The sequence below is a fragment of the Camelus ferus genome, chromosome 3, assembly GCF_009834535.1.
Source record: "Camelus ferus isolate YT-003-E chromosome 3, BCGSAC_Cfer_1.0, whole genome shotgun sequence".
NCBI classification, from domain to species: domain Eukaryota; kingdom Metazoa; phylum Chordata; class Mammalia; order Artiodactyla; family Camelidae; genus Camelus; species Camelus ferus.
Genome location: NC_045698.1, coordinates 85,037,512 through 85,055,150, shown reverse-complemented (window position 1 = coordinate 85,055,150; position 17,639 = coordinate 85,037,512). Strand labels below are relative to the sequence as shown.

The window sequence follows — 17,639 nt, the reverse complement described above, 5'->3', positions numbered from 1 at the left end:
AGCTTTGTGTTAACAGCCTTCAACCAGGCTCCAAGAAGAGTACGAACAGGCAGCCTGACAATTGCTCGACCTCCTGCCCTTATTACAGTGAGTAAATCAGGGTTTGAGCCATTAGGCTGGAGCCTGGGGCCTCCACAAAAAGGATTGACATGACGAAAGGTCAACCTCTGTCACACATGTGTAACAATTTGGATAATGGAATTCTGTAACTTATCTGAGCGAGGTGGCAAATGCTTACAAGGAAAGTATACTCTGCTCTGACTGCTCTGGCTTTTATGCTAAGTAGTTATCCCAGAGTCTGTATTTCTTGTGTAAATACACAAGGAATGTCTGAACTCGTGAAATCTTGGAGTATATACGATGCTAAAAAGAAAGAAAGAAAAAGAGAGTGAAGCAGTCTCATAGTGGTTCCGTGCACCGCATTCTTTAAAAAGGCAAAACCCTGTTTCTCACACCACCAAAGTATCACATCCACCCTCTGAGAAGAGAGAATTGCAAAACTGTGGACATGATTCCCCAGCTTAGTAATAAACAGTTTTTCATATTCAACCAAATATTTTTAAAACTCATATTATACCACAACTCTAAGCGGTTTCCGGGTCACACAATAGATTTACTCAAATAATTAAAACTGCCTTAATTGACACAGTGAAATAAAAAGTTTCCCCTGCAGGTTTCTCCAACCCAGTGGTACTATAATTACATTTTCATCGGATTGCTTGCTGCCAGGCAGTGATGGGGAGGGCAGATTTCATCTGTCCAGTAACCTCTAAGATTCTGATTTCAATTTTCGTACCTTACTTTTAAGGCAGTGTGGAAAGAGGGGGAAAAATTATACAATGTAAGAAAATATGCAGTTATGGACTAAGAAATACTTGTGAATTGTTTTCTTCACATGGACAAAATGCTATCAAAAGAAGCAATCTGTAAACAGTAGATAAACTGAACTGACTAATGAGAAAAATAGTCCTGCAGATACAGAACACATCACTCTTCATAAAGTATTTGCAACGAAAATACTGTAGTGTCACATGCACATTGGGATTAAACCTCACTAACGTGAGAATTTCCAAATGGCTGTTATAATAATTTTGTTAAAAAGCAGAGTCATTTTTGGACTTAGAAAACCAAGAGTGGCACTGAGCAGGGTCATACATAAACCAAAAGGACCAGGACTTTATACAGACCTTTTCAAAGTCAACTTTAAGTACTAAGTTTTGATTTTTAGCACAATGTTGGAAACCAGTCCAAGAAGTGGCAGATGGTTTTACAGTTTATGTAAAACTACAAAATGCTCACACTCGATCAAATGGGCACCACTATAAAAGACATCTTCAAATCAAATGAGGCAAAGCCAAAGAGATACACCAGCTGTTACTCTGCATAGTTAAAAACACAAAAAGTAACATTACTATGTTAGATTTAAGGAGAAATTATTTGGATTTCATGAAGTTGACACATTCAAAACTAAATGGACAAGCAGTCTGGAATATTAAATGATAAATTCCTAAAAAATATAATTTTTATTTCAATATAGCTACATAATTCTGTCTCCTGGTGTCCTGGTGAATCAAACCAAAACGAGCACAAACATTTTTCTCCATAAAACAAAATATAGAGTATACAGTTACAGTAATATCATTGGAACAATTTTTAAGTGATTTTAATTTAATTTAAAAGTGATTTTCACTGAATTTCAAATGATTATTTCAAATGATTTTTTCAACATCTAAATATATACAAATGGGAATGGTACTACATATGGAATTAGATCACTTATGGAAATATACATATTTAAAAATACGAAATCAATTCATTTCCTCCTAGTACCAATTACCTGTAATGGTTTTGAAATATAAACATTTAGCAATGTATAATATATTTTTAATATTGGTTTTCATTAATGTCTTTTGACCTAAGCTAAACAGTAATGATGAAAAATAGACCATTTGCTTCAAAGCAAATCTCTTTATTAAATCTAAAATATTATGGCACAAAATCAAACCACAAAAAGAACCACATTATGTTATCCCCCTTGATTTTCTGAAGAAAAATAATGAAGGTTTCCACTTAGCGTAAATGAAAATGAGATACTCAAATTTACTCAGGCAAAGAGAAGACAGGTTCTGTAAAATTAACTCTTAGCTACTAGAAAGTACTTGGAGAATTTTCTAGTAACTTGACTGTAACCCTAACAAGTTACTCTATTATTTCAATTAACAGAATAACCTACCTACAGTGAAAATAAATGCAATTCATTTCATCACTGTTGCTAAAATTTCTCGTCAAATCAGACTTTGAGTTGAAAGGCCTATTTCTAGCCTACCTTAAATTGTAACTTTATTTTAAACTTCCGTATTTTCTTCCAGTACAATTTTAAGTATACACTGTGTACATTCCTCAGGTCTGGTCATATTAAATTCTGATGTTAAGCAGAAAGGGGAAACCATGCACAACCAGATTAATTTATCTCAAGGGAAAAGGGGCACATTAATAATTGAGATAATGTTTTCATAAATGTTGGAATCAAATGTGCCTTTTCACTTCTTTATTAGAAAACACATTAGGACAAAATTATCTCACTCTCATCAATAAGACCTAATTGCTGAGAAAGGCTATGTTTTCTTTGCAAAACATTCAGATTTTTCCCTTTATGTCCAAATACCTAGAAATATTTCATTCATCCAAGTCTTGTTTGAATAAATGTATATAAACAAGATGAGGGATTGTTTAATCCATCCTGTAATGTTTTTGTTTTAAACTATCTGAATCTATTATTTTTTGTAAAACACATTAAAATTTTGATTCTAAAAGAAATTGGCCCCAAAAATGACTGATATTTTGGCTTTTAGCTCCTTAATCTTCTTAAACGACAAAAGAAATTTTTACCTTGGCTTATTGCTAAAAAAAAGAAAAAAAAGAAAAGAAAAACTCTTAGAATTTCCCATGATGCCAAAAGAGTCAAAACATATTGAAGGTAATGGAATGATATTCAACTTTCTTTAAATTGTTGTAATTTTACGAACCAGGATTATACACAAAGAAAATATTAACTAAAAGAGGATAGCACACTTACAACCAATCAAACAAGCTCTCTGTGGCTGATGTATGTTAAATATTAAAAAGTCATTTTTCTCAAAAAAAAAAAAAGCTTTTAATGATTAAACGAGAGGAGTAACTAAGGTGAATCTGATTGTTTCTGTAATAAGCCTTCATGTGTATAATAAAGCACAACCATACTAAAAACAATGAACTGTAAACTGAAACAAAAATCCATCATCTACTTCGAAACAGTGACGGGAAAAGATTAGCAATCCATTTATTGTACTGAAATAAAGATAAGTAACCCTGGTAAGATCCATCAGGACCTAAGTATTGAACTCTAAATATAAAGACATTTCTTCATCAGCAAGTGACTTGAAAAAACGTGAGGAAGAGAAACGATTCCAGCTGACTTTTAAAATGAAATAGTCATGATTCAATTACCTTTAATTTTTTAAAGATCTGCTTTATGTCGATCTGATATTCTGGAAGATATCTTAAAAAGTATGTTCTCAAAATGGATAATTACTACATGAGTCATTAAACAATTATTGCCAAAAGTTTCCTATAGTCTTATAACGTATTCCAATTACTGAATCTTTCTAATATAAATAATATAATGATTAAAATTTTTTCATAACAGAATTTAGATTTGAAAGAAAAGACTAAAATCTAAGAAACAATACAAGGTTTAGAATTTTCTATTATATAGGGAACTTAATTCAAATAGTCACATTTCATTAAAAAGTAAATCATAATGCTTAAAAATTAAAAATAAACTTACACTTCATCTTTTTAAAAAATTATACTAGTAAAAATCTGAAACCTATTAAAGTAAGTATTTTATCTTACAAATGGACGTGGGCACTAAGTTACCCGACCCCAGTCAGTCACATTTTATATGATCTCCCAAGAGTCTGATACATTTTGCATGGCTGCAGTTTTAATATCCTTTCAATCCCCTAAATGCATGTTATTCTAACTGTTCTTACAGATGATAAAAATAAATAGATTATGTCCCAAATTTAGAAGTAGATCGTTCAAACATAAACCTAGCAAGTCTTTTTTTTATAACACAGAACCAAGCCTATGCACCAACCCCCAACACACCCAAGGCACATACCACAAACAAAAGATAAAACTCACTTTGTATCCACTGAAATATCAACAACAACAACAACTAATTAAATTCCCCAGTCTCTTTACTAAAACAGAATTTTAACTTCATCACATACAAATAAAGGTACAGAAGAAAGGCAAGAGTTTTCAGTATTGATACATATCATGATATTCTATCTGTATGGTGGTCTCCTGCCAACATCCCAATCATCCAAAACCTTTTGGCAGGGGGAGAGGGGGAACAACCAACAACAACAATAAACTATGGAATTTTTCTCATGTTTATGGCTTTGTCTCCTGGCATTCTAAAAGCAGGTAAGCACTAAACTCAAGGCATCAGAGGGCAATATAATAATGCTCAGTTTTAACGTTTTCAGATAGAACAAATCTGTACCACTGAACAACTGCTGTATGATTTCCTCAGAAAAGTACTGGCAGACCTTATAACTGTATGGTATACAGTTCCTAATAATACCATTGGAACATAAAATGTGTCTGGAATTGTTTAATGAACTCTAAACCATATTGGAGGTTACAACTAATTAGTCAGAAACAAAAACCAACTACAAAATATTTCAAAACCAGACACTTTATTTCCCACTTGTCAGTTTTTCCTATCCAAAAGCTCTAAAAAGGCACTATTTGGTAACATAAATATGCCTAACTTTTTTTTTTTTTTGCTTCATTCAAGAACCCTATCTCCAAAGACTAAAAATGTGTAGTTGTTTTCAATAATGGAAATGTAACCTGGAAGCCTGGGCACAGTGCACCAGCATGTATCTGTAGGGCATGTAGCCATGGCTCATCTTGGGCTGCTGGGCTATGAGCTCACAGACTTAGCTCCTCCCCCACCAAAGGCAGCTGTGCAGACACAGGTCTTAGCATCCCACTGCCAATAATCACGTAAGTGTTCCAGAGACCAAGTCTGTTTTTCACAACACTATAATCTCCAGGGCCTAACATAGTGCTGGCTAGAGTGGGTGTTTAGCAAAAATCTGAGTGGATTATCGAATTCCACAAGTTAAATTAGTGAGTATGAGGTGGTGTGTGGTAAAAATGACCATCTTGCAGGTGACTGAGCCAAATGTGGGGGTCAAGGTGCTGCAGAAATGACCCATTAAGGGAACTCTAAGGTCCCTGCCAACTTGGCCCCTGGCATTTTAAAAAGTTTGTTTTCTGGCTAATCCCACTCCATTACATGGCCTCACTCAGATTTACACACTATTACATTTACACACTACTTAAGGGTAAGACTTCTGGCACCTTATTTTCATCAACAACTCTCCATAGGTGGGAGGTATCTAAAACTGGTAGGGAGATGACCTACATTAAGGGTCTGTCTCTTCAGAAGTGGGCCTCAGTAATCCAACATAAAGCTCTGAAAAAAGCCTCAGGTTAATATTTTTCAAATACATGGTTGATTTTTAAGTCATAGTGTCAGGTAAGATTGTACCATTGAAGTATTATCAGTTGAGTTACACCGAAGTGCTCAGAGTTTCCCTATGTTATGATTTCCTATCTTGTTGGAAACTGCATAAATGTACTTTGTCAAAGAAGCAGAATTTGTGATTTCTGATTCATAATACAATTTGCTTTACTTTGGGCACTTGGAAAGTTGTGAAACATATTACAGTTTCTCACACTCAGCGTTTAGCAAACTATTTTTATCTAAGAAAATGAGCTTGACTCTCCTTTCTCCCGTTTATGCTTATGTTCCTTCTTGCCCAGTGTGCAAAAACAAACAACACACTGGAAGAGTTTAAAATAAGCTACAAAGTTCACATAGCTCACACCTTAACGCCCCACCTCCTCTGCTCTATCTCCTCCAGGTTATTTCCTCTTTTTCTCAAGAGCAACAGCCAAGTCCATCACAGCTGGTAAAGAAGCTTATGGTGATTCTATTTTCAGAACCCTGCAGGCCCTGTCTTCTTGGCTGGATTGCCTAGTGCCAGGTCTGGCCCTGCACCTCCTTCCTGCAACTGCTGCTAACACCAGGCATTTGCATGACCAGAGAAATCTAGTCTCCACTACTGTTTGGGGAACGAGGGAGACTCTTCCCAAAGCTGCCACCCGCCAAGGGCCAGGCTCTTTGCCGGCCAAAGCTTCGGCTGGACGGCAAGGTGCCGAGTGGCGAGCGACTTACCTCCCAGAGATGCTGCGTGTTCCTCACGGCGCCGGCTTGCACCTTCTCCGGGGACAGGAGTACGCCCTGGAAGGGGCCAATCCAGGTGCCCTGCTGGATCCTCTGCGCTGCGCAGATGCCGTAGGCCAGGCCAGGCACGGTGCTGGTGCACAGACACACCTCCCGCGGCAGGTCCCGCAGCCACTCGGGCAGCTCTGGCGGGGGTGCGGCGGCCGCGGCGCTGCTGGTGCCCACGAGCCGGCGCAGCGAGTGCAGCGGCCCGTGCATGGGGCACTCGCCGTTGCGGTTGTCCGCACACATGTCGCAACCTGCCAAGACACGCGAGAGGGAGGGGGGAAGGGAGAGGGTTAACCCGGCCGCTTCTGGAGGCCATCCTCTGGTAAACCCTGAGACAACAGCATGCCCGCCCGCGTAAGCCACCTGACAAGGAGGTGACGCCGCGAGGGCGCCGAGGCCACTGGGAACACAGGAACAGATGACCCGGCGCGCTTCCTTGGAATCCGCTGCGCCTAAATACTCCTGGTACGGGATCAAGGTCCCCGGCATCCCTAAAGGCCTTCCAAGCTGGGTGGGGCTGGCGTCGTTTCCAAGGAACCGACGGCTCGCGGTTTCTGTAGGTCTCTGGGCCTTTCTCTCCCTATCCCCTTCTGTCTCTAGCTGCCTCCTACCCTCTTCCCTGTTCGCGCGGGTTCTCTCTCAATGAGGTTTCAAAGTGTGTTTATCATGGTACTAAGAATAAGAGTTGTGGTGGTCCGTCATTTGACCAGTCTGATACCTTGGAGAGATTCTACCTTGGTCGCCTGGGTGTGTTTGGTTTTCCTTTCTTTTCAATTACAGAAGACTCTTAGAATCACCACAGCAGGTGGGCAACCCGTCCAGCCCCGGACGCCATCTTCATTCCTAAAATCACGCGAGAGGGTGGAGCCGGCTTTGGCCCCACGCGTGTGGGCGGAGCCGGCTTTGGCCCCAGGCGAGTGGGCGGAGCCGGCTTTAGCCCCACAGCGCCCCAGTCCTAGATCCCGGCCGCCCAGGGCACACTGGGGCTGGGATCCCTCGAGCGCCCGCTCCAGCCAGGTGGGACGGGTGGGGAAAGGGGAGCTGTTCTGGCCGGTTTGGGGTGCCCTGTGCTTGCGTGCAGACTTTTCCCAGAAGCCCCCCCCAAAAAACGAATAGCAAATTTAATGATCAGGATAATGGGTCTTTAAGGATCAAGATAAAGGTTCAATGGAAAGGGCCCCAACTCCGGCCCAGGAGGTTGATTCTCGAAGTAAATGCATCTGTTTTGCATTATAAACTAAGTGAGAGTTGTAGTGAAGCCTGCTGTCTCCTAAGTTCCTCAGAGCAGCCGGCGCGCGAGGGGACCCCCCACCCTCTGCGGAGGACGGCCGTGGACTCCCAGTGTCCGTCGACTCAAGCTGTGCAGGAACAGGCCAGGCAGACGCGGAAACCAGGCCTGCGGCGACCACGCTGTCGGATCGCAGCGCCCTCCGGGTTATTAATGGGCCTGGCGGAGCCGCCGTGTCTGCGCCCTGGCCCTGCGGACCTGCCTCTGAGAGGCGGCCTCGGCGCCCGCCGGAGAGACAGGCCTCCTTGGCCCAGAGTCCCTGGGGAGCCGCGGCGCCCCTGCGCAACAGAGCCCTGTGGGGGGCTGATATCGCGAGAGTCCCGACCGGCGGAGACGGCAAGAGCTGGAAACCAGCAGATGAGCCAACGCTGGGCAGTAGGTTGCCCTTGGGGCCTTTGGGCAGCTGCGCCCAACTTTGGTCACAGCCAGTCCTGATGGATCGTCCTAGGTGTGCCCTATCCGTGCTGGAAAAACTGAAATGCCCAAAGAACCTGTGACAGAGTGAGTCATTGAGGAACCTTCGAAGAACACCTAATCGCAACCCAGGATGGTGAGCGAGTCCCCGTTTTGTCATTTGCTTCACAAGTTGAAGGTTGATGCTGTGAGCATCCTATCTCAGTGGAGAAGGGCTCCAGTCTACTGTGCGGTCAGTTATTCCTGCACTTCTCCCAAAAGAGCCCCAGGAATGAGGGGATCTTTGACTACACCTTTTGAAGGTGTCTCAAGTGAAAAGCAACAGCCTGCTTCTGCAGGTGGTGAAGTCCACGCCTCTGGACCTCCTTCACACAAAGGCCGCCTCTTTCAGCAATAACAAACGAATGTCCAAACTGTGCCAAGTTTTTGACCCTAAGGCCTAGATGGAGGGAAGTATTCTCACCTTTATCCATATGTCAATCCCTCCAGAACACATACACTTCACACACCCTCTCGAGCTTCTGACTGTAGAAACAAAAACTTGAAGACAAAGGGGAGATGGAAAGGAAGACAATAAAAAGTCACAATTACCAAGAGCCTACTCTGTGCCAGTCACCTATCTTGAACCAAACAACCACTGTGTTATCTAAATATCATGTTTCCCATTTTGCAGATGAGGCAATCAAGGCTTCATGAGCAATGTAATTTGATCAAGGACCAGAAATAAAAAAGTGGCCAAGAAAGACAATCAGGTCTGCCTGACTCCAAAGCCTCCAAAGCTAGAGATCTAGGAAGATTAATGAAAGCTGGGAGAATTTTATAGCCAAACTCATAACTCCATCAGTAGAATTGAAATATTTCACTGAAGTCACCATTTTGGGGCCGCAAAAATTGCTGTAGCATGATTGAATTACAGAGATTTCTCCATCTCTTTCCCACACTCTTGGGTTTTGGGAGGTTAAAGTAAAAGGATGATTTGGAAAGTAAATAGATAATGTCCATAATTTTGAATTTTAGTGCCTGACTTCAGAAATGGCCTTTCAGCACCTCAGCAAAAATAGCTTAAAACAAATGACAATAAGCAAAGGCAATATGCCCATAAAAATAAAAATAAATCACCCCAGGGAGTTGATTAACGGACTTTCCCTTTCTGGTTGGCTCAAGGAAACAAAGGGTGAGAAGAGCATTTGGTATTCACTCCCTAACAGTCCATACCAGAGATTCTGTCAACTTAACAAGATCTCCACAACTTGTAACATCATACCAACTACATCAGCAATAAAATAAGGAGCAAAGGTGCCAACTCCAGCCACCACCCACAAAGACAATAAGCACACTCCTGATATTTGTTATGCATGACAGAGTATGGCTAGTCCGTTTTCTAAGTCCTTTGAAGCACTTCTACAACTTATTAAATTTCATTTGTCTCCATGTTGAAACACTTAATAGTGGCATTCTGCAGACTGAAAAGCTGAGGCTCTCCCAATATAGTAAAAGAATACCTGCAGGGTAGGCAAGGCCAGTCCACTTGCATTAGTCCATCCAACACAAGTCTTCTTAACTTATAAACAACTTCATGCTATTTCAAAATATTCTACCTGAAAAGCTGACCAATGACATCAAAATACATATTATATCCTAATGTTATTGTTAGTGTTAATACACAAAACTTCTGCCACTGAAAATACTTGGCTTCTGACTTATGTCTCAGAGTCCCAAAGTAGCTTGAGGATGGTTCAAAACAAGTAACTGATTGCTGGGGGTTGACCAATGTGGCACAAGGGGACAAACATTCAAGCCGAGTGTTTTCTAGACAGCGAGCCACAAACACCTGCATGAAAAAGCCTGAGGGAGAAGTGGGCTAAATGCCCAAACTACAAATTAAGTGTTCCTACTTTCTCTTAAAATCAGGGTAAATTTTTACACAAGTTCATAATTACTATTCATAGAGTCGTCTATACTTGTGAGAGAGATCATCTTCTCTAAGCAAGATATTTTGAAATACCATTTTAGCATTAAGGAATATGAGAGATTATAGTCTCTTTTCTATCTTGAATAGATCTGTTAACGCTCCTGTTTATGGGTCCCGGAATGAGGGGAGGGAGGTATCATTAAGTTATAGATTTGTTCACCTACTGACTTTCGGAAGGTCAGGCCAAGTGGAGTGAAGAGCTGACTTTCACTCTTCACTTCTTACCCGTCTGTATTGTTTGAATGTTTTTATAAGGGCACGTGCTACTTGTGTAATTGAAAACGGATCTACTTTAAGGTAAAAGGGGCAAGGCAGGCCAGAGGTCTCTGGTATCTCATTTCTTGTTATAGGAAAGGTGAAATATAAAACGATGAAGGGTTCTTTTGGTGCCTGGAGACGCGGACAGGCTGGCGTGGGCGCAGGAAGAGTCCGGACCCGCGGGAAGCGCCTGTCATGCTGGGCCTTCGCTCCCCAAAGTCTTGTGGCCACCTTCGCCTGCCCTTACGCGTCCCTCAGAAAGAGAACCGAGGAACAGCTGAAAAGCCTGCCTCCCCGCCTGGGCGGCGGTGACCGCTGGGCTATAAATCCTCTGTGACTGCCACCGAGGTCGCGGCCCTCTGTCCCGCAGGCCGAACCCGGCGGGGCCGGCGCCCATCGATCCCTGCCCGGTGACGGCGACGCGGCCCCTGGATTGCCGCCTGCTGGCAGCGCCGCGTGCGCGGGGGCGCGGGCACCGGGCTTCGGGGTCGCCGAGGGGGCTGGCCGACGCGCCGAGGGCAGGCGGAGAGCGGTGGCCAGCGGTGGCCGGGACCTCCCGCACCAGGGCCCTCCCCCACTCCAGCCCGCGCTCTTCCCTTGGCCCTCCACGCGCCTTAGCCATTGGCTGGAAGCGGTGGCCGTGGACCGTGCGGGGGGTGGGCGCAGCACTTAATCTGAACGTTGAAGGGCCTCGCTCCCTTCCTGCCAGCGAAGACCTCTCTTAGGAGACCAGACATGATCGCTGCCACCTGCACTCTGGAGCCCCCACCAGCCTCCCGGCCCTCTTCTTCCACCAGAAAGGGGTCTTCCAGGCTCCCGGGAGCGGATCTAGAGGCAGATCAAGAGGCGTGGCAGGTTAGCCAAGCTGCCAAGAAGGGGAGCCGACTGTGGTCTCGCCCTCCGCGAGGCGGCCCAGCTCCCGCAGAACCTTCTGAAGGACTCTCTCCAGGAAAGTTTAGAGCTCCCCACGAATATCAGACGCTCTGGGCTTTCTCGTCTCGTCTCGGCCGCTGGCTTGGCCCTGGGACCAAGAGGGAGAGAGAAAAGAAGGAGGGAAAGAAAGAGGGAGGAAATGTGGATTTTATTTGTCTCCCTATGACTGTGTTAATAAATTAAATGGGAGCGCCAGTGTGTGAGGGTGAGAGAGTATTGCGCAGAGATAAACCTCGCCGGCCCCTGCCCCTGCGAGGCCGCCATATACAATACGGAGATGATGAATAGGACGCGCGAAAGGAGATCGAAGAGGGTCTGGGCTGGCTCCACTCGCTCCTACAAAACTATAGGGCAATTAATTGTGGCTTGTCCCCTCATCCTTCATCTCCTGGTGGCACATATCGATGGAGATTACTGCTGATGGACCATTTTATCACCTTAAATAAACAGTCGCCACCTCTTCTAACCTCAATCTAATATATATGGCTCTATGTTCGGTTTCAGGGCGCTAGATAACGAATGATGTAAAATAGCTAAATCATGTGTGTTCCGGGCTGGGGCCGGGCCTGCACACAAAAAGAGAGAAAAGAGAAAAAGAAAAATAGAACAACACAAAAACCCACACACTGACGCCAAGCCTCCCTCCCACAGGGGACGAAGTCTGAAATCTAACTTGCTGGCTGGCCACTTACAGCGGGGACGCTGGGCGGGCGTAGCGTATCGAGTGTGCCTCGGTGACAGGAAGATCCCACTGGTGGGTTAGTGGGCTCGGGAGCTTCCCAAACAGGACCTGCGTTTTCAAACTGGGTGGGACGGGATTAGGGAAGGTCAGATAATACTCACCCTCCTTTTATCTCTCTCCCTGACCCCTCAACCAATCAAACCCCAGAATTCCTTTTCTCCCCAGTACCTCTCCCCAAACCTTTGGAAAGGGGGGCAGTATCAACAGGGGAACTTCGGGCCCAGCTCCTACACCTATGCACACGCCAGCGCTGTTCCCAGTGCAGTTCCCTGCGCGGCAGGGCTCCCAGAAATCTGGAGGAGATAGAGACCTCTCGCTGGGGAAGCTCCCGAGTGGCCTGACTGGATTCTCGGCAGAGAGACCCCGGAGGGCTTAGTCCCTTCCTCTCTCCCAGGTACGAGGGAAGAACAGTTTTAAAAGAAGACATGAAAAGGTAATTTGGCTCGGCCGTCTGCATACAAACACAAGCACCCGGCGCACCCTTTTGTCGCTGCTCACTACCTTCCAAGAGTAGTGACAGGGTCTCAAACAACGCATCGGGTCCCGGACCGCGAGAAAAGGCCACTGCAACGGAGCCTGACAGAATCGATGGCTTCAGGCAATCCAGCAGCAATTGAAAGCAGTAATACCAGAAGAGGAAGAAAGGTCCCCATCCCCCATTTATATTACACAAGCCCCACCGGACTTTAAAAGAGATGAAAAGAGAGCCAACTACGCATTCAGAGCTTCAAGTGGAAAGTGTACTTCAATCACAGAATAAATTCATATATGGAGTTTGGTACATACTGGAAGAGCTCACCCGGGCTAGCCTGTATAGTTTCTGCTGTTTTAAAAAATCTTTTTGTGTGAAAGAAAGCTACAAGACCCTACACTATGCCTTCACTATAGCATTTGCCATAGATGCCAATAAAGTTTCAAGGTGAAATTAGTGGTACTGATTCACAAGTGTTACTAGGTTGCTGATCCCAGTCAAAAATAAAAAAAGTTACTTTTCTGAAGGGAAAAGAGAAGTACAAAGTCCTCTTTCCTTGCCTTATAAGAAAAAGAGCAAATGACTCAATACCCTTTCAAATACAAAGTCATAAAAATAAAGCAACACTGGTCACATCACAGAATTCTTTTAGAGGGAGAAGGCAACAGACTAAAAGGAAAACTAGGAAGATCTGCACATGATAAACTAATAGGTGCTTTCCTTCTGCCTGCCTCTCACCGCATCCCCACCCACATACAACCTGGGAATGGGGAGAAGCTGTTTTTCACCATCTTTCAAGTGACATATCAACTTCCCCTGCCAAGGGAAAAAAAGTTTCCCACCCTTTGCACTTCTGGTTTGTTTTGATCCCCAAGTTGGATTCAACTCAACCACTTCTCACTTCATCTTTGTAAAACATATCTCATGGTTCAAATGAGTGCCTACTCTTGTCCGGAGAAGCTCATGGAAGAATGGCAGACCTGGGCTCCCAGCATCACACACAGAGCCAGCTCAGCTTTCTCTTTTCTTTCTCAATTGCCCTTTGATTAGAGAGCAACGTGAAGTGTAACTCTAATAGGGCAATCTGACTTCCTTTCCCTCTGTCTTTGCCCCTGCACTTTGCACACTGAAGCAGCCCAGTCGACTCTAAAAGATACCAGAAGATTAACACAATAGGAATAATTTAAATAAATCATAATTCATTTCCTCCAGCCAGGAAAAAGAGGTACCTAGGCAAAAAACTGGTTCAATAGCCACATATTAATTAGGAATCTGGCCCAATTCTTTCTCTGATTAGGCTGAGTTTTCTCTGATGAAAACATATTCAATCTCAAGACTGCACTGTAAACAGTATAGGGAGCTCAGCGCACAGCCAGGGCTTTGGGGTGCACTGCCCATATGTTTCCCAGCACTGATTTAATTCAGAAGAGAAACTGCAAGCTTGATGAAGCACTCTCAGCCCACAGGACTATATTTTGCTTTTCGGTAAGAAATACCGTTTACAAAGCATTTCTTATCTTTTTATTTCACATTTTAAAGAACTGTTTTGATAACATAATTAAGAAATTCAGTAGGAGATAAGTATTTTTTGACATCCACTAAGACAATAAAGTTTTATAAAATTTTCTGTAACTCTAAAATACAACAATCTTAACTGCCAAAACCCTCATTTTAAACCAATACTTTATCCAGAGACTCTAGAAAGGAAAAAAGTAAATACAACTGCTCTTTTTATTAGTAATAACTATCTCCATCAGAACAATGATCTCCAACCATTATGAAAAGATTAATACACCTCAATCACTAGGCTTGTGCCCATTGTTTTCAATCAAAATGATAACTTTGGGAGTCCTTTAAATAACTATAACCTGCAGTTATTTTGCTTTCACAACGAATTAAGAAGTTCACGGATTGGTAGGCATTCTGCAAGAAGGGACTTGTTCAAAATCGAATGATCATACACATTTATGATCAGCTTTCCTCATACAGAAGCTAGATGAAGGACTAAGATGAAGAGAAGAGCAGAGTGAGTGCTGATTTTTCAAATCCTGTATTGCTTTCAGTCTGAGTCTCAACTCGCTTTAACGTTCTCTCCAGGAGTCTCTGGAAGTGTATTTAGCACTTACCCCAACACACTAAGTGTAAACATAGCATAACGTCTGAAATTACCATAAAGAATTGGATATAAAAAATAACACATTCTTGATCTTCATTTAGAGTTTTGTTTCAAAACCTCAAAATGGAACTACACTTGTGATGAGAGATTGAAATTGTGAAAATAGAAACGGAAGCTAGAAGAGAACTGATGTTTAATTAGGCATTTGCCATTTACGTGGGGACAAGGAAGGTGAGCTCCTCATACTAAATTACTGTAACCCTCACTTTAAAAAATACGTAAGCCAACAAGCGTGGCTACGGACTGCAAGCGCTTGCAGGGTCAAGGGTGCACGGAGAATGCGGGATCCGCAAGGAACGACCCTGCCCTTAATTCGGAAATGTTTTCTCACTAAGCAACTGGGGTTTTTCTTTTTCTTTTCTAAATAAATAGTAAACCTAAGAATAATGCCTGTCTGCAGGGAGAGACTGACCCAGTGTCATCCAAAACTCCGACTTCAACTAAGCCTGGCTAGCCAGCAGCTCTCGGCCAGTCCCCCGACAACCCAGCGGCCCGAAAATGAGCTGACGCAGTTAACCCCAAAGGTAAGACAGCGAGAAGGAGAAACCAGCCCTGGAATCCACGCTCTCCAGAACCGCTGAGAGTGCTTGCTTTGTCCCCGCCTAAGCCGGGCCGGTCCCCGGCACTCCCATCGCGCGCTGCTAGTACCCGCCCGGCCGGGGCGCGATATCCAGCGGGAGAGAATGATCTGTACGCCCCGGTCGGAGAGCAACTAGAGTCTTAAAGAGACTTGAGCCTGGGAAGCAGGGGATGAAAGGAAGGGCAAGAGGTAACGCAGAGGTGCCACCCGGCCATCCTAACCGTTCTCTTTCCTTTCCTAACCGAGAAAACTTTGGCTACAGTCGTCTGGGAGGTGCAGGCCTGCGGCCAGGACAGCCCACCACCCGCTGTCTCCCTCAGCCATCCCGCCTCCCCGACGGGCTCCCGCGCTCGACGGAGCCAGCGCCCCGGGAGAGAGCGCGCGGGCTGCTACTACGTACGGTTGTTGGGGTCGCTGGTGTGCTGGTTGAGCGGGATGATCTCCATGCGCTGCTGGCCGTACAGGTAATAGTCCAGCTCCTCCGCGCTGCAGCGGAAGCGCGGGGCGCCCCGACCATCCCCACCGCCGCCGCCGCCACCGGCGCATTTGGAAGGCCCAGGGCCCGAGGCGGCGCCGAGGCACAAGTCCTTAGAGGGCAGCGGCTCCGCGGCGACGGCCAGAGGCGCGAACACCGGCAATTGCGCCACGGGCAGGGCCGAGAGACCCGCCAGCGCGGCGGCGGCGGCGGCAGCGGCGCAGGAGGCAGAGGCGGCCGAGGTGGAGGAGGAAGCCGGAGTGGAGGAGGCAGAGGAGAGCGAGGCGGGCCGCGGGCGCAGGCTGTCCGGCGGGGGCTCAGCGCGTTCCGGGGGCGGGGGCGGCGGCTGGAGGGGCTGCGGCGCGCCCAAGGGGCCCGCGGCGCCGCCGCCCTTGAGCGGACCGCCGCCGCCGTGCGGGAAGAGTTGCTGCCAGTGCTGCAGATAAGCCGGGTCCACTTTGAGGAAGGCCGAGCCGCCGGGGTCTCCGGGCTTCAGCATGTCCGACGCCTCAAGCTGGGGGCAGAGGGCGGAGAGGAGGGCGCGCGTGAGCCGGTGAGGGCCTGGTACGAGAGGGGCGGGGAGGACGGTCGCCAAGACCCTGGAACAAGAGTTTGAGTCCCTGGCTCCGCCGGCGGCAGCCCGGTTCGGCGACTCCCTCCCAACTCTGCTGGGGCGTAAAGTTTACTCTGAATCCGCGGCGCCGCACGAGGGGAGCTGTGTGCACAATGCCTTGCTCCCAGAGCAAGGCTTCCAGCGCCCACTCGGCACTGTGGAAGCCCGGCCAGAGGGCGCTTCCTCGCTGAGCTCGGGGGCAGGACGCAGCCCCCGCCCTCTGCCCGCGCCCGGAGCCGACCCGAGCCAGAGTGGCGCAGCGCCTGAGCCGCGCGGGCCTCCGGCGCCAGGAGGCGGGACAGTCTCGCCCCCCGCCCCCAGCCGGGGACCTCCAGCCTCCTATCCCCGGGCCCAAGACCCACAGCCCTAGACGAGTCACGCTTACCTGAAAACTCAAGAGCCGCCGGCGGGTGCGTGCGTGAGTGCGTGTGTCTCGGTAAGCGTGCGGGAAAGTGTGCGCCCCCGGTGCGCTACATTCCTCTGGGCAGCGCGGCGCTAAGCGCTAGAGATCCGGCCGCCCGGTACCTTCCCGGGCCGCAGACTAGGGATGGGGAGGCCTACGGAGGGCAGTAACACCGAGCGCCAGAGCGCGGGCGGACCCGGGCGCAGGAGGATGCCGCCGTGGGCTGCTGCGCTCGGCCGCTACCGCGTCCCGGCTCCTCCGCTCCACGCTCTGGCAGCCTCCCGGCTGGACACGTGGGTTTTACGACAGCACAAAATACAGGAGTGTGTGTGTGGGGGGGGGGGGTGTCTGTGTCTGTGTGTGAGTGAGAGAGAGGGGGAGAGAGAGAGAGAGAGACACGGGGTTGGGGGTAGGCGGGAGGCAGGCCAGAAGAACCGAGGGGAGGGGAGAGGGAAGAAGGAAGTTCTAACTCGGCTGTATTCACACACTGCCTGTGCGCCTCTCCTGCGCTAATACCTCCTCCGCCCTCCCAACCCCAACTTTTTTTTTTTTTTTTTTTTTTTTTTTGGCGTGACGTCTCTCGTTCGCCTGTTGTCTCTTTCTGCCCATGATATGTCTTTTCTAGGTGCCGGCTCACTGCTCTGGTCCTGAAAGCAATGGAAACGCGGAAACCAGAATGCTGCTCGGCACGCGCTCGGATGTCGGTATCGCAGCGGGCGCTCAGGGTCCGGCGAGTGGACAAAGTCCCGGCATCTGGTTTGCGCTTTTGCCGGACTCAGTTTTCCAGGAGTACCTCTGGATGCTGGAGTCGACTAGCCCCGCGGCGCAACCTCTAACATAAATCCTAGGTGGTGGGGGAGTGAAGGGGTAGTCTGGGGCGGGGTCGCTGTTGAGCTGGAAGGAAAACCTCAGTCCGCGGAGAAGGAGGCAGTTTTTGCCGAGATGGGAGGCG

General features: G+C 46.8%; 1 protein-coding gene across 3 annotated transcripts in view; it reads right to left on the bottom strand.

Moving 5' to 3' along the window:
* Positions 1–17,295, bottom strand: part of PRDM6 (PR/SET domain 6) — a 96,553-nt gene extending 79,258 nt beyond the window's left edge. Inside the window, exons 1-3 of one of the 3 annotated variants that reach the window (XM_032476599.1) lie at positions 16,670–17,295; positions 15,597–16,185; positions 6,305–6,612 (exon numbers count right to left, since the gene is read on the bottom strand). In XM_032476599.1, the coding sequence (XP_032332490.1) occupies positions 6,305–6,612; positions 15,597–16,170 (882 nt within the window). In that variant the 5' untranslated portion in view covers positions 16,171–16,185; positions 16,670–17,295. Of the gene's footprint in view, positions 1–6,304; positions 6,613–15,596; positions 16,629–16,669 lie in introns of those variants that run through there. The other 2 variants (XM_032476601.1, XM_032476600.1) reach the window with 2 other exon arrangements.
* Between the last annotated feature and the right edge of the window lie 344 nt (positions 17,296–17,639).